The sequence below is a fragment of the Peromyscus leucopus genome, chromosome 4 (genome assembly GCF_004664715.2).
Source record: "Peromyscus leucopus breed LL Stock chromosome 4, UCI_PerLeu_2.1, whole genome shotgun sequence".
Classification (NCBI taxonomy): domain Eukaryota; kingdom Metazoa; phylum Chordata; class Mammalia; order Rodentia; family Cricetidae; genus Peromyscus; species Peromyscus leucopus.
Genome location: NC_051066.1, coordinates 104074973 through 104099270, shown reverse-complemented (window position 1 = coordinate 104099270; position 24298 = coordinate 104074973). Strand labels below are relative to the sequence as shown.

Here is a 24298-nt window from a genome sequence, read left to right as displayed (position 1 = left end):
CTGCAGGTTTCACTCACTGAAGTGTCTCCCTAGCCCTTAATCTTTATAGCCACATATTCTGACAGGTAGTACTTTCCTCTTTAGATCCCACAGACCAAATCCTCATGCAAATGAACACAGGGTTCTCAGGGAAAGCCATGCTGTTCATGGGAGAGATGCTGAAAGGTCTCAGAGCCTTTATCTTTTTTTGGGGGGGTGTCTGGGGGAACTTTGTTTATCTGATAAACAGAGTCCTTATTTATCTGCATGTAATAACCCTGCCTCCCTGTTCAATGCTATACAATGAACACACTGGGTTTCCAGGGTGCAGTTTTTCCAGCAGGGAGCCCAGTCCACCCAAAACCAGGATTTATGTATGTATAATCTGTTATTTCTTTATTCACTCACACCTCCTCATGGGGTTGAGTCCCTGGGCTATACAAGGAACAGAGCATATAACATTTTTGTTTGGTTCCTTGAAGTATTGTCTTGAAACTTCAAATTTCTATCTTTAGGGGCCTGAGAGATGAGTCAGAAGTTACATGCACTGGCTTCCAGAGGACACAGGATTGATTCCCAGTGCCCATACAGCAGGTCACAACCTTCTGTAACTCCAGTTCTAGGGATTTGACACCCTCTTTTGGTCTCCATGGGTGCACAGACATGCATGCAGGCAAAACACTCATACACATAAAATAAAAATAAATATTTTCAAAAGTAAGTTATACCTTTAGACGGACTGCATGGCCAAAGATTTTTTTCCTTTGGATATAGGGGGTGTAATGGAATATAGAGCATAATGCATTAAGTCCAGTGGGTGTGGGAGTCACTGTATTATGGGGTCCAGTAACATGAACAATTTTATGATAGCTTGATATAAAACAAGCACAAAAATCAAACATCGCCAACAGTGAGTGTGTGGTGATAGACTGTGTACCCTAATAAAATCTGCCTGAAGATCAGAGGACAGAACAAGCTACTAGATTAAACATAGAGGCCAGGCCATGGTGGCACACACCTTTAATCCTAGCACCCGGGAGGCTGAGATCCATCTGGATCTCTGTGAGTTCAAAGTCACCACGGACTACATGAGATTGACTCAGTCTAGGAGAGAAACAGAGCCAGGCAGTGGTGGCACACACCTTTAATTCCAGCACTTGAGATTTTATGCCTTTGCTCCTGGTACTTGGGAATCACACGCCTTTAATCCTAGCACTAAGAAGGAAGTGATATGGCTGGGCAGAGAAAGGTATATGAGGCGTGAGGAGACAGGAACTAAAGCTTTTTCAGCTGAAGCCCTTTTTCGGCTGAGGAGTCCTAGAGGTAAGATGTGGCAGTGGCTTGTCCTTCCTCTCTCTGATCTTTCAGCATTTACCCCAACATCTGGCTCCGGGTTTTTTTTTTATTAAAAGACTATTTAGCAATTCGAGTTACGTGAGAGAAACAGCTAAGAATAAGTGGAAATAAGAGTTAAAACGATCCAGCATTCAAGCTCAAGTTTCACCAACTGTATCATCAAGACTAACATTCACAGGTTTTGTTCTGGTGAACATTTACAGTTTTTGTTCTGTTTAATGTAGGATTGTTCCAACTTGCTCTCCCTCTAGTGCCAAAAGCAACATCATTCCAACTGTTAAACAATGGCTGTCTCTGATTCCTGCCCACTGCAGTCTTCCCTGGATTTACGGCCGCCCCAGAACAGAGCGCACGTTGGCTGCTGTGGTCTCTCTGTTCCCTGGAATACAGGTAGCAGGAGGGCAGATGTGTTTGTCCTTCACCAGCGGACAAGGAACAACAGTCTGGGGAGTGGGAGGTCACTGGATTCCAGTTCGCTCTTCAGTGAGCTAACGGCATGTTCTCTTCCTGCCTTCCTTCACCCCCCACCTCCAGTCCCTCAGCAACACTCTCTGTCACTGCGGCAATCTCTCTGATTTAAGCGACTTAAATTGAGAATATTAAGTCACTCTAATTAGAATAAAATTAGAATGATATAATAATCAACTTCTTCCTGCTAAATTTAAGAGAGCCAAGAAAAGCTGCCCCTTGGCTAGCACCACAAAAGCAGGTAACCCCCTTGGGGGTCTCTGCTCCTTTTCTAGGTCATGAGACAAATCGATATGCTTTTCAAATGGGTTATTTCGCACTGCCGGTGGCTCCCTGGTGTTAGGAGACCTTCTGGTCACTGTGGCAAATATCCAGCAAAGTAGTGGGAGGGTCTGCTCGGGCTCCCAGCTTCACCGCACCGAGGGCATAGTAGGTTAGCAGGGCCGCAGGCATCATTGTGGCCAGAAAGCAGAGACAGAGAGTATCTCACTAACCGACTTTCTCATCTCCCCTGGTCATTCCATCCGGGTGCCCGGCCCCTGGGATGGTACAGTCAAGGGTGTACCCTCTTGGTCAATCCTCATAGGTATACCCAGGTGTGTTTTGATAATCTTCCAGGTGCTTCCTAAATCCAAGTTAGTAGAAAGTCAAGATTGATACCCAGATCAGCGATAGAAGCTCTCAGCTAGAGATACAGTGGCTACAGCCTCTAGATTGAACACTTTATCAGACAGAATAGCAGACAAGGCCAAGACAGGTCAGATGCCTGAGACAAGAAAAGCTAAAATGAGCATTCCTACCCGTGAGGTACGTTCCTGAATAGACTAGAATAGAATATGTTTTATATTTTATCGTATTTACACTATTTTTATACCTTCCCATTTTAAAACCATCACAGAGTCACAAAAAGTTACAAAAAGTAAAGTAGTGTGGAGAGATACATACGAGGAAAGTGACCTCAGATGTGACAATAGTGCTTCTCAAAACCAGGAAATTCTGCAACAAATTTATTCGTCACAGTAGAAATTTCATTATTTAAAAAATATATCCTTTCCTTTCTCCCCTTTTTGTTTTTTGTTTGTTTATTGAGACAGGTTCTCTCTGTGTAGCCCTGGCTGTCCTGGAACTCATTCTGTAGACCAGGTTGTGCTGGAACTCACAGAGATCCTCCTGCCCCTGCCCCTGTCCTGCCTCTGCCCTTGGCTCTGGCCCCCGCCCCTGGTCCCACCCCAGCCCCTGTCTTTGCCTCCCAAGTGCTGAAATTAAAGGCGTGTACCACCACCACCTGGCTTAAAATATATCCTTTTATAAAAATGAATTTTTTTATACAAATGGTTACATCTTTGGCCAGGTCTGGTGTTGTCCTTATACCAAATCCCCTCAGGAAGGTTGTGAAACTTTCTGTCTGGGGATTACGTGTGTGGCCACTTACACGGCTCTCTGGTCCTAAACGTGAGTACCCTATTTTCTTGCATGCCTACCCAAGAGTCCTTTCTTAGAACTTGGGAATGACCGAAGAGCCAGAGCAGACATCATTTTTTTTCTTTTTTTTTTTTTTTAAAAAAGCCCATATACAGGAGGAATTAAGATAATCTATAGCCAACAATGAAGACTATGAGTGTGAGTAACCGTACAGAAAGACGACACGAGAAACACACATTTATAATAAATATCACATGCATCCTGGAACACTGATTGTATAACACCAATATTTTTTTTTTTAGGTCAAATCGCTTTTCAAGGCATCTATGAGGCAACCTTGCATTTCCACATGCTAAGGATTTCAGTGGGTCCTGCCAGGTCCAGTGAGCTTGGATTCAAAGTCACACGGAGGGTTTGCTGCCAAGGTGGAAACATGGGAGCCATTAGAATAGAAAACTATGACTCTGAGGAGAAACATGCAGATGACCCCTAGAGAGGAGAGGCAGCACAGAGGGCCTCAGTCTGCACTTGGTCTGCCTTGTGTCTGGTGACGAAGTCATACAAAGAAGTAGTACTGTGGCTTCAGAGGCCCAAACAGTGCTGCAGACACAAAATAAAAAGGAGGAGTCCTTCACTGACTTCTAGATGGTGACAGGAGAACAGAAAACCAAGTGGGGACCTTCTGTCATGGGTCCTGTGCTGCTGCCTAGGCCACACCCCACAAGGCTGGCCCTAGCCCTGGGAGTTCTAGTTGGAACTGTCACGGAGAATGTAGGATTCCTTTGCTAACATTCGGACACCCAAACATTGCATGGCGTGTATGCTAAAACGTCATTTGTTCTTACTCAAAATGCACGTGGAACTGAGTATCCTATAATTTTCTCTGCAGTAGCAGAGACACGAGGCTCCCAAGGTGCCGTTCAGAGGCCACTTCAGTGTGTGGAGATCAGAAAAGAGCAAGGAGGTATGACTCTTCATCGGACACCATAGCCATCTACTTCTCCTGGGTGCCGGGTCACCGACCCAGGCAAGACTTCTTTGAGGAGAACATTCAGAATCCTCTGGGTGGACAGAGAGGAGGGAAAATACTGAGAGGGTGAGGAGGAAGGAAGGGAGGGGAAGGAGGGAGCTGAGGTGATTCGAAGTTAACAGGTAAACCAACCTGTGTGATTCTGAGTAATTCCTGACCCTTAAACCTGTACTTGACTTTTTAGGAGGAGGGAAGCGGTTGTTTGAGTTCAGCAGAAATGCACACTTCAAGAGAATGGGAGTGGTGAAATTTGGTGATTTTTAGCCAAATCTGGACCCAATTTACCTTTTACTTTCCGTTTCTTCCCAGTTAAATGAACTGCGGGTTAACTGCGTTCTCCTTCAGTCTACCACATTGATGAAGCGCCTACTGTGTGCACCATGTCTACTGCTCATGTTTAGTGCAGACTACGGTGATGAATGAGACACATGTGCCTCTTGAGAGCTTGTGTGTAACCTTGAGAGGTCGGCATGTGCACAACGGACTGGACAAAGCCATGATGCACCAGCAAGGACAAGGCAGGCCCAGAAGCCCAAGGACGGGAGAGTGGATCCTTCCACTGGGAGGGGCAGAGGGCACTTCATGGAGGAGGGAGAGTTGATGTGAACTTAGAGGGCAGAGAACTAACCTCCCTCCCTTCCTCCATTCCTTCTTTCCTTAATTCTTTATGTGACACTCACGATGGTAACAGCCTTTTCCTCTGAGCACCTACCTGGGCTCTGTTCTAAACCTCTTTAGACAGAAAGCTCATTTCCCGCTTGGGCATCTTTGGGAATTGATCTCCTAGCTAAGACAACTCAAGTGGTTTGCCAGGGTCACAGAGCCAGGAAGGGCAAGGGTTGGAACTCAAACCAGGGTTCACACCTTTAATAATTTTAAAGAATTATTAAACTGCACCTACTATGTGACAGGCATAGTGACAGGTAGCGGGGGTTCATACAGAATCCAGGAACAGATGAGTACCGGACAGATGGCAGAGACAGCTCCACAGTAGGCATGGGGGTGACGGGTGACAACAGGTCCCAACACCATAGACATAGAGAGGCTCCGCCCATTCACAACGCCATTATCTGGGCTGGGTGGGAAATACTTCCGGGGCTGTGGGAAGAACACCTCAGAGGACAGAGAGGCTTCTGGAAAAGTGCCTTTGCTGTTTCCTGTTGGAGCGTCTGATGTAGACTCTTTGAGTGGAGCGTGGCAGTTATGGTTTGACGTGTCTGCATGTGCAGGTCTGTGGGCAGTGCTGTGTGCAGTAGAGGCCAGACTCGGAGAGTTTGCCCAGGCCTCCTCCTCCTTAGTCTTCTCCTCCATTCCCTTGGCCCCTTCCATTTCCCACATACACTCTGAGGCCTGCCACACCATGTGGCTCATATCTTACACTATTACAGCAGGGCCATATAGCACCCCTTCACGGGACTTGCTCAGACTCACCCTTGCCAGAGACGGACTGGTGCACTCTCTGGTGACTAACCCAGCTCACCGTACAGAAACCAACACCATCTTTGGTGTAGGGGCAGACACAGAGCTTGTATGCACAGGACGGCCACACTACAGCATAATTGCATTTCATGCTCTGCACCCAGCAGTCTATGGCAACACAGAGTACAATATACATACAACCCTGTGTATATTGTAGCTGATGCCCCCATTTTCTAGGAAAAGGACAAACTAGAAATTTCACAATGTGATAAAACAGAGCCAGGCTGTCTAGCCCAAGTGAGCATCATCCCTCCAGTACCCCCTTCTCTGTACTTCTTATAGTCACTGCCAACTCAGGGGACTTACAGTCACAAGAGGCCATCTCCCAGGAATGTCTTGGATCTAAGAACAGGAACCTGTGAGGCTCAATCCTGGTCCCTTGCCTTCCCCAGGGCGCCACCAATCTCTTCCATCAGTGTCCAAAGCTAGTGTTCAGAGTAGAAACTTCTAGGAGGATTATCAGTTTGGAGCCAAGGCCTATGCCTACTGTGTGGGTGGCTCTCAACCCTCCTGGTAGATAAGCCCGTTTTGATACCACCATGCCAGCAACCATTCCACATTAAAATCACTGCGCTCGCCATTGGAGACTCTGTAAATTCTGGAAAGCCTGAACCCACATTCCCCAGGACAGCTATCAGCAAGAGCTAAGCAGGAGCTGTAGTCCCCTAGGAAGAAGAAAAGGGACCTCAGATTTTCTAGCTCCCCACCATACTCTGAGCCTCCTGGGCCTGCTGCAATTATTAAAGGACACACCTGACCCTGAAGGTAGAGATTATCATTCAGTTATCTTCCAAGGACCCACAGCAGCTGGACACGAGGCGCCTGGAGTGTGGCCTTGGCCCGCAGTCCTGCCAGTCTGTTACCACCCTAAAGAACCGCTTTGTGTGGCTGGCCATGGAGGCCAGCTCCAGAGCAGGTCTGCTCCACCATCAGCTGGCTCAGTACTTCTACACCCCACAGATTTGCCGTTTGGGTCCAAACCCTGTCCTATTGAGAGGCAGAAAATGTTCATCCTCATCCCTAGCCTTCTGTGAAGTCAAAGCTCAAAACTCAGACATGTGCACTGTGACATTCAAAGGGACCAGAGAGGAATCCAGCTGAAGGATTCATGGGGGTGGGGGACTTCCTGAGGCTCCATCCTCCTCCAGATTTGAGGTGGCTGCCTTGAGACCTACGAAATGACCCAGAAACTATGACAGTGTCAGTTCAGTGAAGCTCAAGGACAGATGGGCTACAGTGCTGTCCCCGGGGTCCCCATGGAGAATGATAGGTGTTTGGATGGTTTTAGCCACATTACTGAATGTACTGATTGATAGACCCTCTAGCAAGTGGTTCAGACTAATCTCTCCAAAGCAAAAGAGATCCCCTCCCAAACTGAAGTTTCCTCATCCTGACTCCCACCCCATCCCAGGCTTCCCCTATGGGCATGTCCCTCACTTCCATCAGGTCCCTGTGTTCAGGAAAATGTCAGTTCTCCCTCACACCCAAATCCTGGCTATGATCACAACTCCAATGTTACATGTGTATAATTTTTATTACTCAAAACAAAAGCAAATGAAGTCTAAAATCTGTGACAAAGAAATAAACATCTAGGAGACGGCTGAAAACAAATCCTCTCAAGTTTTCTTGAACTTGAGTAATGTGGAAACCTTCCTGGGGGTGGGGAGGGTAAATTCCCCTGCAATGTTGACTTTACTTGTTTCAAATTATGTTACTTAAACATGCTCAAATGTAAAACTATATATAAATACCTTATGTTTATAGATCTGTCCAACTATAAATGATAAAATTAAATACAAGCCACACTACAAACACCAATGACTCTCACATCGACTGCCCAATTAGCAAGGGGTAAACTGCTTTGTGGCAGAAACTTGGCCCTCCTAGACTGTGGCCGAACTCCAGACACTTTGCTCTTGGCTGGGGAAGAGGCCTACCTCCTTACCCTCTCTGTGGCCTGTGAAGCCCTCCCTACAGCAACACACCATGCTGTCCCTTGTCCCTTGGCTTTCCTTGGCCGCGCGCGCGCGCGCGCACACACACACACACACACACACACACACACACACACACTTTTTTTCACTTAAATTGAACCTATGTCTTTTCTCCCTTTATTGGCTTCCAGTGACCAAGGTGGGGCATGGTACAGATAGCTGACAAATCCCACCGTCCTCCCTCACTCACAGACTGTCTGAGATTTTGGTTACCCATGGTTATGTCTGCAGAAAGTATTAGATGGAAAATTCCACAGATAGTCTTAAGTTTTGATAATAACTATTATATATAGTATATCATTATCATTGTGCTATTATCATTTTTAGCTAATCTCACTGAACCCAACATATAAATTAAATCTCATCACAGGTGTGTGTGTGTGTGTGTGTGTGTGTGTGTGTGTGTGTGTGTGTCCAGGAACAAATAGCATAGCCAAGGGGTGGTATTCTATGTATGACTCATGGCTTTAGGCATCGACAAAGGATCTCAGGATGTTTACCCCATGGATCAAGGGAGGTCTCATGGATGGCAGGGAACCATGTACAAAGACAAAGGCTAGAAGCTCGTGTGACTCCCTGGTTGGATGGTTGTTATTCTAACAGTTGACATACCCTACTTAGACTATTTCTGTTTAGATTATCATCAAAATTAAAATACACAATTAACACATTTTTGTCAAGGACCCACAGGCATCAATTGTGCAACAATGCTAACATCAACCTTCACTGCGGAACTGTTGTAGTCTGTGTAGAAAGTGAAGGCATTTCTCTGGAGAGCAGAGAAGCAAAGAAAAAAGAGTGACTTGGATTTGGAAGGCTCTCTTTCTCCAAAAGTGCACACATGGAATCCTTGAAGGGAGCTTTAAATATTTAGACGATGTAACATCTGGTTTTGAGAACTGGGTACCAGCTTTGTGTGCGGGTCAATGGACTTGGAAAGAGAAAAACAATGCCTATTCAAACTACCTTGGTCAGCTTTTGAAAAAACTGCTCCAAAGTCCCTCTAGTTCCCAGAGAGGATGATCACATTTGGAATTGCTTGGGATCAACCCTACCCCTAAACAGATCTTGGAGATATCCTTCTATGTATCCATGCCATCACCCTAACTTGGGCTCCCCCATCATTCTAAAGTCTGTAGCTTGGTCCCAGGCACAGTTCTGGCTGCCCTACTCTCTCATGGCTTTCCAGCATCTGTTAGCCAGGGCTCTGAGGCCTCTCTGGCCTCATTTTACACACCCTTATTTCACACCTCTTATCTACTCTTAATTTTATCTACTCTCCTTTTATCACATTACAGGTATCTCTATGATGTCTCTCATCTGTAGATCTGAGGGAAGGCTCTAAACTATTTCCCCACCCCACCTCCAGCTCTGTGGGTCAGCTCTGTGGGTCTGTTGGCCTTCCAGGAGGCAGGAAGCTGATCTTCCAGGAAAACAGGAGCTATGATCCACAACAGTGGTCACCAGTCCAGATACTGTTGCCAACCAGATCTCAGCCCTTTAGATGGGCTATGCAACTGAGCTGGTCCCACCTTCTGATATGGGGGATATGCTTGTCCTAATGCTGGGTCCCTCAACATCACCTGCTAGCCACTGTACTCACCCAAAGTCAGAGGACCGGCATCTGTGAAACTGCGTTCTGATTCACTACAGCGTTCCCTAGAATAGAGGGAACTCCAGAACTTCAGATCAAGGTACAGCCCTTACTCCACTCCAGGTTGGCCTCAAAGATATCAATTCTAGTTCACCATGTCTTACTTATCTGGGGAAAATTTTCAAATTCTTTCTACTATGGAGGGAGGAGATAAGTAAGGCTAAAAGATAGATGAATGGATGGATGAATGGATGGATGCATAGATAGATAGATAGATAGATAGATAGATAGATAGATAGATAGATAGATAGATAGAAACAGACAGATAGATTAGATAGACAGACAGACAGATAATAGATAGATAGATAGATAGATAGATAGATAGATAGATAGATAGATAATAGAGAGATAGACAGACAGACAGGCAGGCAGACAAACAGGCAGACAGAGAGAGAGAGATATAGATAGATGGATGGACACATACATACATGCATGCATACATACATAGATGATAGATGACATCTATGGATAGATTTGGCCCCTTGGAAAGAACTTCTTGTCTGTTAATCTTCAATCCTTCTCTTTCCTTCCCTACTTTTTAAGTTTCAAGAAGGAACTACATATTTTTAGAATTTTTCTTTATTTCTGAGAATTTCATTCATATATATATATATATATCCTTCATTTCCCTCTCCAATTCCTCCATATTTTTCCCCAACATGTGCCTTATCAACTGCATGTCTTTGTTTTGGGTTTGTTTTGTGTGTGCATGTGTTTTGTTTTTGTTTTTTTGGATAACTCAGTAAATCCAGTTAGCACTGCCCATATATGCATGAATGTGGGGCCTTCCACTGGAGTAATGGGAAACCTACCTGTAATCATACCCTCAAAAAATAATGATACTTACTCCCCCAGACACTATCCACTGCCAAAAATAGCTCCCCTGTAAGGGGTGGGGCCAGAGATTATCTATGCTGAAATTTTAGCGGGCTTGATCTTGTGTAGGTCTTGTGTAGGTCACCACAGCTATGGGGAGTTCATGGCTGTGACAGTCATGTCGTGTCCAGAGAAGGACTGTAGTTCAAGCATACTTGATTCTTAAAAACTCAAAATCACATAAAGTAAACGAAGAATCTTAAGTAAAAAGTAAAAGGCTCCTACTCAATGCTTTGCCTCCAGTGTCTCATTCCAGAAATGACAATTCTTCTTTGGTAGTTTTGGTCAAGCCAGCAGAAGGTGCCAAGGTCAGATAGATTCTCGTGTGCTCTGGAGTGCGCGTCAGTGCAGCCTGTTTGTCCTGGTGTCTACTGGGCTTCTCTTCTTTCTCACTCATTACAAGAAGGAACACATGCTTTCCCCATCACATGGCTAAGACCTTCCGGCTTCTTACTCGTGCTCTTTGTTGAACAGAAACCACTTCCTGTTCGCAGCCACCCTTTGATCCCGCTGCTTTCCTGTTCTCACTTAGACTGAATGTTTCCTGGGCTTGCCGCGTTACTGCCGTCCAGGTATTTCTAAACACAGACTCCACTTGGGCAAATTCCAGGAAGCCATTGTCTTTTAAGGTCTTGATTCTTGTGTGCCTAGCTACCTAGGCTGCCCATTTACCAAAGAGGCTGCTCTTTCTCCACTGTGTTTTCTCTCAGCTTATGGCATCTCTGTCAGCTGCAGATGACTGGATTTATCTCTGGGTTTCTGCCTTCTTACCTTGGCTTTATGTCTGTGCCTTACTGTTTATGTTCCTTGTGAAATCTGGTGAAGAGATGTATTTGTGATCAAGATTTCTTGCATATGAATTTAAGTGTGTGTGTGGGGGGGTGTTTGTTGTTTTTTTGTTTTTGTTTTTGTTTTGTAGTTCTGTGGACCACATTGATGGAGAGTACTATGAATCTGTAAATCTCCTTGAGCTCCGGGGACATCTTAACAGTGCACCACCAGCATGGCTGTGCTTTCTAGTTTTTAACATCGTCTTCATTTTCATTCACTGGTGTTTGGTGATATCTATGGTAAAGGCCTTTTTTGTTCAACGTTTCCTGTGCACTTTATTTTTATACTTTTGGCTAATTTTAATAGGTCTGCTTTCATGATTTCTTTCTTAGGAATCTTGTCAGTGGATGTGTGAAATGCTAGAGTTTTGCGTGTTGGTTTTCTATCTTGCAGCTTTACTGAGTTCATCAGCCCCATTGCACCTTTGGTGGGGTCTTCAGGCTTTTCCATACAAGGAATAATATCATCTACAAACTGGGATAGTTTGGCCCCTGTCTCTCTTACACAAAAATCAATACAAAATGGATCAAAGATTTAAATTTAAGCCTCTGAACTATGAAGCTACAAGAATAAAATACAAGGGAACACTCTAACGTAATGGTATAAGTGACGATTTTGGAGATTTGACCTTAAAAGCATGGGGAAAGTATAAAGAAGGATTGTACTAAACTAAAACCTTCTGCACTGCAGAAGGAATAGACCAGAGTAAACAGACAGCCCACAGAATGGGAGAGGGCATTCACCAACTGTCCATCTGACAAAGGATTAGCATCTGGAATACAGAGGGAACTCACAGAAAAACAAACCAAATAACTCGACTTTAAAATAGACACTTCTTAGAAGAGATTCTAACGGCCAACAAATACATGGAAACCACTCAATATGATTAGTCATAGGGATAGACAAATCAAACTATAGTGAGCTATTAGCTCACCATCCAGAGTAGCTAATAGTAAAACAAAACAGAAAAAAATGCTTGTGGGGGTGGGTGAAGAAAAAAACCATTTTCACACAGTCATTATGGCGACCATAACAGCCTTTCAAAAAGTCAGAACCAGAATGGCCATTTGATCTAACTCTCCCTCTTCTGAGTATCTATCCAATAATGAAATCAGCATGCCAAAGAAACACCTGCGTGCCAGTATTGATGCATCATCATTCATAACAGCTAAACACGCGATCAACCTCTGTGCCCATCAGTAGACAAAGAAAACTAGGTTTGTGTATACAATGGGATATTGTTCAGCTACAGAAGAAATGAAACCTTGCCATTTGCAGCATGGATCACTTTGGCCAGGGAAAAAATGTTGCTACTCCAATCTGCACAAGAAAAGCCTGGCCCAGTCCCTGTCCTGAATGAATCTAAAACCTAGTATTTATTTTTTTTTAATGTGCATTGGTATTTTGCATGCATGAGGGTGTCTAGTAACTTGGGAATGGAGTTACAGACAGTTGTGAGCTGCCATGTGGGTGCTGGGAATTGAACTCAGGTCCTCTAGAAGAACAGCCAGCCAGGACTCTTAACTGCTGAGCCATCTCTTCAGCCCTAAAATCTAGTATTTTAACAAAAACACAAAAGGGAAATTTTGTGCTCATGGCTGCCCACAGCAGCCCAGGGCTACAGCAAGCTACCTCTCACTTGCTGGGAAAAAATGTTTCTTCTTGTGGATCACAGGACTCACGGGGTCACGGAAGGCATCTTCCTATGAACAGACAATACTCTATCAGAGCTCCTAAGCAGAGTGTCTAGAACAGAAGTCCCTCCACCCAGGTAGGAACAGAATGCCCCCACTTGGTCTTTAAGCAAGTTCCCTGTGGTTCATTTGCATGTTTTGCATATTTTCACTTCAGGGTAATAAACAATATATGCAAAGTCTCTGGATGCCATTATTTAGGAAATCTGCCAGGGTGGATTAGGCAGGGATCTGTCTTGGTGTATACCTAATGAGGCAAAAGGAAGTTCTAATGGGATTTCATGGATTCAGATCATAATTGGATTTGGTGGAGGGTGTAATTAAATTTCATTAAGAGCCTAAAACCACTGCCCTAGAAAATAATGGAAGAGTCAGAAAGCCAACCATTTTTCTCAGAAGGGACATGTGAAAAGGCTGCAGCAATTCTAAAGCCTATGGGACAGCCACCCAACATGGTAGAATTGGGAGTTTCGTCTTCAAGTAAGTGAGCTGAAAATGCTGTGGTTGATAACAGAATTATGAAACTTCTGACAGTGCAGATGCTGGGGAGGGGTCAGCCTGCCAGCTTGCCATCGGTCACACGCCAGAAAGACACCCGCAGCATGCCTTGCTGTGTGCCCAGAGTCTCCAAGCTGCATGGTCTCCAGAGGCAATCCCTAGCTAAGGACGGTGAAGATGGCGTTGGCAGACAGCGCTGACTGGAGCAGCCTTCCCTGAGAAGGAAGGGACCCACTGAGAAGCCGGCAGTTGTGAGGCAGTTGCTTCCCTCTGCACTGCATCCTACTTTGATGGTCCTAACTGAAACAGAGAAATTTCTGGAAACCCGGGAGCAGAAAGCACTTTCCATCCCTAGAAATCAATCAGAGACAAGCAACAGGTGGGGCGAACATAGTTCTGTTTTTATCGGTTCTTCTTTTATGAATTACGCTTTTGATGCCAAGTCTATGTCCTCTTCCTTTGTTACAGGTCTCATGAACTTTCCACTTTCTGTTTTGTGTTGTGTTGAGACAAGTGTTTTGTAGCTCAGGTTAGCCTCTGACTTATGATATAAGCTAAGGATGACCCTGAACCTCCGACCCTCCTGCCTCCATGCCTCTCATGAGCTCTGAGATTACAGGTGCACACCACCATGCCCAGTTCATGCCACGCTGGGCGTTAAGTCTAGAGCTTCAGCATACCAGGCAAGCGCTCTGCCAACCAAGCTACATGCCTAGTCATTTATTTCCTTCTAAAAGTCTTCTATTTTTATCATTTACGTTCATTTAGGTCTTCTTTGATACCTTCTGGGAAAACATATGATTTTGAACATATAAATCTTATATATGTTTTGCTAGGTTTATATCAAGATATTTCATTTTCCTTTGGAAAACTATAAATGCTAATGTGTTTGTGATTTGAGTTTCCAGCTTGTTCATTCCCTTCTTATGGAATTCCCTTCTTATTATCATAGAAGCTGTTTGTGTGTGTGTGTGTGTGTGTGTGTGTGTGTGTTGGTTACTTTTAAACCCTTGTCATGAAATTCCGATTCTTTTCATTTAGCATCTGCTGATTTTCGAATTTCCTTCATGTTTTCCTGGCTTGTCATGTGACAAGTGAGGCTCTTTTTTGCCTTGCTTGTATCCAGGCTATTTGGATATTAGAATGAACTCCTGTTTCATTCTGAGTTTCCAAAGGTCCCTGCTTAAGTGCATTCCTCTTTCCATTTATTCCCTCAATATTGTCCTAACAAGAATGGACCACTAATTTACACCGCCTGGGCTTGGGAACAAGGAGACAGAGTGCCAATTGGTCACATTCTCCACCACCTCATTATGCCTCTTATTGATGCTGGGTGAGGACAGGGACTCAGCTCTCTGTCCGGATGAAGGGAGAAAGCCGAGTATTACTCATATCATTTCCCTCTTTTGAGACCAAGGGATGCTGGTGCTCAGCTCCCCCACCTGACCATTTTGGGGTTGAGAGGGAGGGGTGCAAGCTGTGGTTTGAATCTGAAAATACCACTGGATACCATGTGCTAAGGGTTTGTTTGCCACCAGATGGGCTTTGGAAGTGACTGGATCATGAAAACTCTGGACTAGTCAATGGATTAGTTCATTGATAAATTCAAAATTTGGTAGGCTATTGGTGATAAAGTTGAACCTGAGAGAAGGGAGTGGATCCTTGAAAGTATGTACTTGGGGTCTATATCTTACCCCCTGTTCCTTCTCCCTCACTCCCTGCCTCCCAGTCCCCACAAGGTGAGCAGTTGTGTTCTGTTACATGGTCCCTACTGTGATGTTGTGTCTCACAGCCCCAAAACAATGAAGCCAAGAGACTGTGAACTAAATCTCTGACACTGAGTCAACATAAACCCTTCCTATTTTACAGTCTGCTTCTTGGGCATTTTGTCACAGTGATGGAAAGCTTCGAGATGATTGGCCCTCATTCCCACAGCTGACACGAGAGTGAGCATCATTTTTCATCACCTGATTGGTAGATACAAAGGCTCCATTGACAACAGGCTCCAGTGGTACCCACCTGAAGTGAGATCTCGAGCATTCTCTGCTTCCATGGGAAGAATAGAGATTAGCTCCCTGCATGTCACTGGGTAGAGACATGGATGCTACCATTTTATACTACCTACTTCCTTGGGCTATGGGAAACACACATCAGCTCCCTGCCTGAACCCACTGAAATTGTTGGTGGGTGGGGTAGGAAGAAGGTTAGGGTCTCCTTTCCTTGTGCCTAACTGATTCAAAGTGGACATCAAGTTTTCCCACTGTTCGGCCACCGTTTTCCTGGTCCTTCAGCTATGAGAGCATCTTTCGTTTGGAGTGTATTTTGTCCGTGCTTCTTAGAAACCTGGGGAAATAATAGCCTTTTCATGTCTCAAGCCCCAAGGTCCCTAGGCAGCCAGTATCTTCTTCCCCTTTCAGTGACACCCTGCTTGTTTGCTGGGTGTTATCCAGGATGTTGACTTATTAAGAGAGAGGATCCAGGGAGATGCGGCTATTCCACTGACAGACCACAAGCCCCCAGTACGTATGTGGAGTGCATGTGCATAGTTGTGGGAGTGCATGTGCATATGTATGTGGGAGTGCACATGTGCATATGTACGTATGTGGGAGTGCATATGTGCATATGTACGTATGTGGGAGTGCACATGTACATATGTATGTATGTGGTGCACAGTGCATATACGTATGTGGAGTGCACAGTGCATTCTATGTGCATATGTGCATATGTATGTATGTGGGAGTGCATATGTGCATATGTATGTATGTGGGAGTGCATATGTGCATATGTATGTATGTGGGAGTGCACATGTGCATATGTACGTATGTGGGAGTGACATGGAGTATGTGGGGAGTGATGGCATATGTATGTGGGAGTACATATGGCACGTGCAGAGGCCTGAGGTTGATGTCTCCACCTTCTCTATTGAGGCCGGGTCTTTCACTTATCCCAGAGCTCTCCATTTTGTCTAGTTTAGTGACCCTGCTTGTCCCATGGCGGCCCTATGGTCCTTCAGCTATGGGAGCATCTCCCGTGTGCTGGGGTTAAGGCAGCCGTCACACCTGCCCAGCTTTTTGTATGGGTTCTGGGGCTCTGAACTTGAGTCTCCATGATTGTCCAGCAAGGATTTTACTCACCGACTCAACCAGCATCCATTATTCTCTTTTAAAAACACAACCACTATATCCTGTATGCAATTTTATAACATTTTACTTAGCACAAGTTTTAAACTTCTGTTAGAAGCAGAACTGCTTGCAAGCACAATTTTAAAGGTGATATATAATTCCCTGTAGAGTGGTCAGAGTATGATTTACATAATCATTTTGCTGCTGATATTCATTACTCTCATAAATTATGTAGTGGTGAGAATGTATTGTTTGTTTCTTCCATGTTTGTGATGATTAGGGTAGAGTCCAGGGTAGAATCACACATAGTCCCACAGCAACATGCACACCTTCTCGTTCTTTCTCCAACAATGAGACTTCAACATGCTCTGCAACATGCGCTAACTTGAAAAGAGAACAGTGTCCCAATGTGTCCTGATACGGATTTGTGTTGACTAGTGAGGCGGACTAGCCCAGCCTTCTGTGACTTAGCATTCTGTCTTTCCCTTGTTTTTCTCCAGGGCCCACATACTCTATTGGAATAGCCTTGCTAGTAGAAACATCTGAGTTAGAACATGCCTGCAGTTTTCTGAAACTACAAAGACATATTTCAACATCAAAGATGACCTAGAAGAGAAATAACCCAATCTCCTGTTCAGCTGCCTAACAGGAAAACATCTGCCGATTAAATGGAGATCTCAGATAAAGATAAACCGTACAGAACATTTCATATTCTTTGGATAACTCTTGGTCTTGAAACCATGCTGTTTAAAATGGATAAACGTGTCCCGAATCCTACCTGAAGCATGACGACGTTGTCACCTTCAAAGGTCACAAACACATCGGTGTCACATTTCAGGCCTGAGATCCGGTTTTCCATCATGTAACCCTGTTGCAGAAAAAGAGGAGAAAAGAAGGGAGAGGAAAAAGAGAGAAATTTAAATTTTCAATCTCATCATTATATAGAAAGGATAGTTTACTTGAAATTAAAAACACAGGACACTGGGAGAATAAAGGAGCCACATAACTCTTACTCAGAATAATTTTGATCTATCACATTACCTTCGAGGTCATAAGGACTATTTTGAGTATTATCTTTATTGACAGTAAAGCATCTACAAGTGGTCATTTCAAATTTAACCAAAAGATTTCAATTAATTACACCAATATTCTTTCTGTTTTCCAACTTTTCTGAATTCTACTAGTGACTTACACCAATGTGTTCAGGAGAATGATGCACCTCCACCCTAAAATGCTCCTTCCAAAAGCTAGCCACTAGACTCTGAGGATTACTGGACAGCAGGATAAAAGTCTCACACGGACATTCACGTCTTAATATTATTAACTATTCTGCATTGTAAGTTTATTCTTTAATTTGTTTCCTCCTCTTCAGCCTCTTCCTCTCCCCTCCCTCCCTGCCCCTCTTCCTCCTCCTCTTCCTCCTTTTCACTTCCTGAAATTCTATTTCAAAAGTAGTAACCCACAATTATCCAAGTGCTGGCTGTCTCCTCCCATGAAAAACTGGTCCCTCAGGAAAATGTTGGTACGGGTCCAAGCAAAACGAGGGGATCATGGCTTGTCTCAGGCCTAAGAGCTCTTCCCTGCCAAGACCCCTCAATCTTCTTCAGTTCAGGGTTCTCCCTATATTTCTAGACCCTAGCCTGCTGTCCCTCCAGCCTACCTGTCATATCAGAGGTGACCATCCTGTTACTTCTCATAGTATTTGCAGTCTGCACATCAGCTCTGAATAGGGAAAGACGGGCTTTCACCTCTGTTAAAATGTTTAAGCCACATGAGAGCCACACGTCCACAGAAGAGTAGTTACATGCCAATAACACACCTGAATCTCAGAGACCCTCAATACATGGGGGACCTGCCTCATTTCTGAAAGTGGCTACAGAAGCTCCTAGAAGCCTGGACACCCAGGATCCTGCTGCTCATAGAACTGTGAAAACCTGTGCACATCCGCCCTGCTCCCTGCAGGAAGAACTACCCTTTAAGACTGGGCACATAGACCACTCTCCTCCTCAGTGTCACACTGTGAGGTGTTACCACTCACAGATAACAGAAGCAAAGGTTCTTCAGAAGCCTGTTAGAATCCTTAATGACTTTCATGAAAGTAAACCAACCCTATTCGTGGATAAATAAATCAGTAACATTTCCAACCTGGAGAAGTTTTATCTCCCCTACACACACACACACACACACACACACACACACACACACACACACACACACACACACGGCTGAGCTACCCTGCTGGCAAACACGAGAAGTCAGTCAGTAATATGTCTCCTGACCGTCCCACCCTGGGCTGACTCAGTTTCATCATTTCGATTCCACCGCACACGGGACGATCACTGCAGCCTCTGCTGAGGCGTCACATGACTCTGCTTCACTTCACTTCCTTCATCCGTCCTCACATGAAGAGCCCCGTGACATGGACAGCGCCCCCAATTTACAGATGAAGATAGACAGCTTGGGGGATGTTCCTGGAGTGTTCTAGAAGTATCTCACATGGTGTGGTATGGAAAAAGAGATGAACATGAAATAGTTCACTGCCCGAGTGCTGAAGATCGGAGGCTACACCTAAGAAGTACAACTGCTGACAACATCCAGGACACACAATGCTGAAGAAACAATGTGGCTGTTGTTTTTCTCCTAAGCATTTTCCTCTGCTTTCTCGCGGTGAAAGAGAAGAAGTAGGCTCTTTACCCTGCCCTGGAAGCCGGGTAACCGATGGAGACTGTAATGAGAGAGGGGCCTAATCCACTCACACAGACAGCAGCGGTCTCTCAGTGGGCAGGCCCCAGCGTCCTGTGAACGTGAAAGGGTCCCTCTTCTATCAGGTCTTCACGTGAGCATCATTTATTTATTTCCTAGCTCAGAGTCCCTTCTTTGAATGTCTCATCTGCTTAGAAAGGGAAATAAAATTGTGTGATGATTGCAGATGTTCTGGGGGTACCTTCAGACCTGAGGAATTATATATTATATGCTATGTTATATGTTACATGTTACATGTTATATACTATATATTATATATATCCTGGCCAGAAGCCCTCTCAGGGCTTTTGGACAACTGGAAATGAGAGAGCAAAAAGAATACAATGTCCACCATGTGTGAGCTCTGGTCCTTCTTCTTTTCTGGAATCACCAATCCTGTGTACACAACCTAATTTCCTCAGAACAGGGTAGGAAGGCTAGGCCTCACCGAAGACTAAATCCTTAGGACATCTGGGGTGACCTATTTAGAAGCTAGCCATGCTGAGAAAAACCTAACATAAAGTGCATGTGAGCTTAAAGACCCACAGTGCCCTGAATTTCCTAAAAGGGACTTTGCAGCCATATTACTGAGTGGCTTAAATTCTAAATTTGAGGTCCAAAATTCATTGGGAACAAATGATTATAAAGGGTTTTGTGGCAGGAGAATGAGAATAGGATGCCTCAAGATTAGCTCATTAAAAAAGCCAGTCTGCAGAGGAAGGCTGGAAGCCCTTTCTTATCAGCTTCCGCTAAGGAGCAGAGTGGAACACATGTTTAAGAAGTCCAGCGCAGCCAGGCGATGGTAGAGTAATCCCAGCACTTGGGAGGCAGAGGCAGGTGGATCTCTGTGAGTTCGAGGCCAGCCTGGTCTACAAAGTGAGATTCAGGAAAGGCGCAAAGCTACACAGAGAAATACTGTCTCAAAAAACAAAAAAAAAAAAAAAAAAAAAAAGAAAAGGAAAGAAAGAAAGAAAGCAAAGAAGAAGTCCAGCACTACAAACAGTAGAGGCGGTGTTCTTAAAGGGGCCATGCTGGGGGCTCTTTCCTCAGCTAACTAACCCACTCCTGTTCTCAAACTCACTTTTCCTTTCATAAGAAAAAAAAATTTTTTTTGATTCATGTGTATGAGTGTCATCTGCCTGTGTGTGTGTGTGTGCCCCACCTGCATGCAGTGTCCACAGAGGCCAGAAGGGGGCATTGGACCCTCTGGAACTAGAGTTAGGGGTAGTTGTGAGTCAACACCATGTGGGTGCTGGAAACCAAATCCAGGTCCTCTACAAGAGCTGCAAGTGTCTTTAACTGCTGAGCCATCTCTCCAGACCCCATTTCTCTGTTCTTAATAGGCTGTTCACATGACAGTTTCACAGAGCCTGGATTCATCGTCCTCTGAAGTGAGGTCTGCGGCTAGGCACACCTACGCAAGTTCAGGGCTTTCTCAGTGTTTCTCTGACCTCTGTGGCTAAGTTAAAAGCCATGACTTTTTTTACTTCCCCTCCTGACAGCTGCTTAGATCTCCAGCTTGCCTTTACTGGTTGTTGTTGTTGTTGTTTTCTCAAATTCTAATAAAATTATCCTTGAATTTCCTTGAGTCAATTTTTAAATTCTTTTATTAATGAGACTAAAAACTTAGAAAAAGAATCTCAGTTTCCCAGTAATTATTTGCTTGTCTTTAATTAAAAATAAAAAGTAATAAGAAATAAAAATTTTATTGGTTGCTAAAAGCAATAAATAATCCCCATTTTTAGAAAGAAAGAAAGAAAGAAACAAACAACAAACAAACAAACAAACAAAGGAAAATCAAAAGGAGAAAAGATGAGGAGGCATGGTGGTACAGACTCTCCCAGAACTTAAAGCCATCCTGCAGTATACAGCAAAGCCCTGTCAAAAGAAATAAATGAATGAATAAAGAAAGAAAGGAAAAAAAGAAGAAATGGAAAATAACAATCTACAGTACCAGAAATAAATGAATGCTTGGGAAAGAACAATCCAGAGGCTGTGGCTTAGGATGGAAACCTGGCGTCACACAGCTGGAGGGAAGAGGGATATGATGGACCACGACAGGAACAATCAAGGGAGACCTCCTCAAGTCTTAAAACCCAGCTCCACGGATGTTCCCAGAGGCCATTCCCAAGCATCAACTCTGCACTATGGGCTGTGTGGTCCAGCATGTCTCGCATCTCACCACTGCTCTGGAGGGATGAGAAGGTTGAAGTTCAGTGAGGTTTACCACTCTGTTCTGACCACTCTGGCCTTGCCCCTTCCCTGGCACTTTGGAGTAGGATTCCCTCCGTCCCCTGAGACCTGCAAGGGGATCCCTGCACGTTCTCTGATCAGCTCCTCTGCCACTGTCCCTCGGCTCCTTGTTTAGTCCGTGTCCACCGCACGCGGACTCTGCGTTTCTATCGGGGCCACCAGCGTGCCTCTGTCCCCGCAGGTTCCTGCCCTGAGTAACCACCCAGGACGGCTGGTGCTGGGATCTAGACAGCACAGGATGTGTGCCTTCTTCTCCACCTACCACACCCCGTTGACGGCCCAGCCACCAGCCCCTCCCTGCAGAGAAGAGTGTGTGAGGGGCCTTGGGTGAGGTGTTTCCTCTCCTCCTCATTTCTCGACTCCCTTGTCTGCCCGTTCCTCTCTCACTTTGTATTTGTCTTCTCATTTCTCAACACGTCACAGTTCCCTCACCCCCTTTCTTAATTTCTTCCGTTTGCTCACTTTCCAGGTCTCGCTTCCTTATCTCCTGCTTCAGTTTCTTGTACTTTGTATTCCTCCTTTCTCAATTCCTCCATCCTGCTACCTTTCTCGTCTGTATTTGTTTCCCTTCTCACACTTCTCACCTCCTCGTCTGGTTTCCCCATTTCTATTTCAGATTTCTGACTTATCTAGGTCCCCATTTCTTATTTATCGCACATTCTCAATCTTCCCCTTTCATATTTCTCAGTTTCCATTTCCCTTTTCCCATGCCTTACATCTGGGTCCCTTTCCACCCCCATACACTTCACAATTCTCACTTCCCCTTTCCCATGCCTTCACATCTGGTCCCTTTCCACCCCCATACACTTCACAATTCTCACTTCCCCTTTCCCATGCCTTACATCTGGGTCCCTTTCCACCCCCATACACTTTACAATTCTCACTTCCCCTTTCCCATGCCTCATATCTGGGTCCCTTTCCACCCCCATACACTTCACAATTCTCACTTCCCCTTTCCCATGCCTCACATCTGGGTCCTTTCCACCCCATACACTTCACAATTCTCACTTCCCTTTCCCATGCCTCATATCTGGGTCCCTTTCCACCCCATACACTTCACAATTCTCACTTCCCCTTTCCCATGCCTCACATCTGGGTCCCTTTCCACCCCCATACACTTCACAATTCTCACTTCCCCTTTCCCATGCCTTACATCTGGGTCCCTTTCCACCCCCATACACTTTACAATTCTCACTTCCCCTTTCCCATGCCTCATATCTGGGTCCCTTTCCACCCCCATACACTTCACAATTCTCACTTCCCCTTTCCCATGCCTTACATCTGGGTCCCTTTCCACCCCCATACACTTTACAATTCTCACTTCCCCTTTCCCATGCCTTACATCTGGGTCCCTTTCCACCCCCATACACTTTACAATTCTCACTTCCCCTTTCCCATGCCTTACACTGGGTCCTTTCCACCCCCATACACTTACAATTCTCACTTCCCCTTTCCCATGCCTTACATCTGGTCCTTTCCACCCCCATACACTTTACAATTCTCACTTCCCTTTTCCCATGCCTCATATCTGGGTCCCTTTCCACCCCCATACACTTTACAATTCTCACTTCCCCTTTCCCATGCCTTACATCTGGGTCCCTTTCCACCCCCATACACTTTACAATTCTCACTTCCCCTTTCCCATGCCTCACATCTGGCTCCTTTTCCACCCCCATATGCATCACAGTTCTTACTTCCCTTTTCCCATGCCTCACATCTGGGTCCATTTCTACCCCCATGTACATCACAGTTCTCACTTCCTTTATTTATTTCCCCAGTTTTGTTTAAGTCAAATTTCCTACTTATCTGGATTCCCCCATCTGCTCATTTACTTCATGTCCCCCCAACACACACTTCCCTTCTTTAGCTTCCCCTTTCCATTTATGTCAAGTGTCTCACTTCCCATTTTTCTTCCCCTTTTCTCACTTCCCTTCTAATTTCTGTGATCAGGTGTTTCCTGTCCCGATTGCCCAGTCCCAAATAATCACACAGAAGCTTATATTAATTGTAAATGCTTGGTCAATAGCTCAGGCTTATTACTAACTAGCTCTTACATTTAAATTAACCCATTTCTATTAATCTATGTTTGCCACATGTCTGGTGGCTTTAGCTGTCCTCTAGCATGTCTTGTTCCTCCAGCAGCTGGATGGCATCTCTCCTGACTCCACCCTCCTTCTTCCCATCATTCTCTGTTTGACTTTCCAACCTAGCTTCCTACCTAGCTACCAGCCTGTCAGCTTTTTATTAACCAATAAGGGTAATACATATTCATAGTATAGAAAAGGATTGTTCCACAGCATTTCCTCTTTTTGTCTAATTAAAAAGGAAGGTTTTTACCTTAATATAGTAAGACTATATACAACAAAAACAGTTATTAAGTAAGAATTACAGTAACAATGCCCAATTCATTTGCATTTGGCAAAAATAGAGAAAATATTTAATTATCTTATCTTGGTAAGTCTAAAGTTTTGTATCTAATTTACTTTCTGTTATAACTAAGGAAAACTAATTATAAGTATTTAGTCTTCAACTCCATCGAAGACCCCAGAAGGATGAAATGTTACCTAATGACAGGGACATCAGGCTGTCTGGACAGTCACTCAAAATTCCTTTGCAACATTGGGGCATCCATCTTTAGCCTATAGGCCTAGCATATCTGACAGACTTTCCTGTGAAGCAGGAAATTTTGAAGGACTGTCCTATCTTGTCTTGGCAAAGTTTAGCAGTCTCCTTTCTTACATCCTGCTGGTTCAGTTTGAACAGTAACTGTCAGCAATTGAGGCAAGGGCAGTTTCTTTGCCCACAGGCTAGCTTTTGCCACAAAGAAAGCAAACTCCATATGGAGTTTCTTGGATGTCCACCATCTTCTCTGGAGTATATTGGTGCTGCCAGGAGCAGAT

General features: G+C 44.7%; 1 protein-coding gene across 1 annotated transcript in view; it reads right to left on the bottom strand.

Annotated features, from left to right (window-relative positions):
• Acoxl (acyl-CoA oxidase like) overlaps nt 1-24298 on the bottom strand; it is a 292744-nt gene that overhangs the window by 102581 nt on the left and 165865 nt on the right. Inside the window, exon 13 of the mRNA XM_037205208.1 lies at nt 17182-17271. Coding sequence (XP_037061103.1) covers nt 17182-17271 — 90 coding nt within the window. The remainder of the gene's footprint in view (nt 1-17181; nt 17272-24298) is intronic.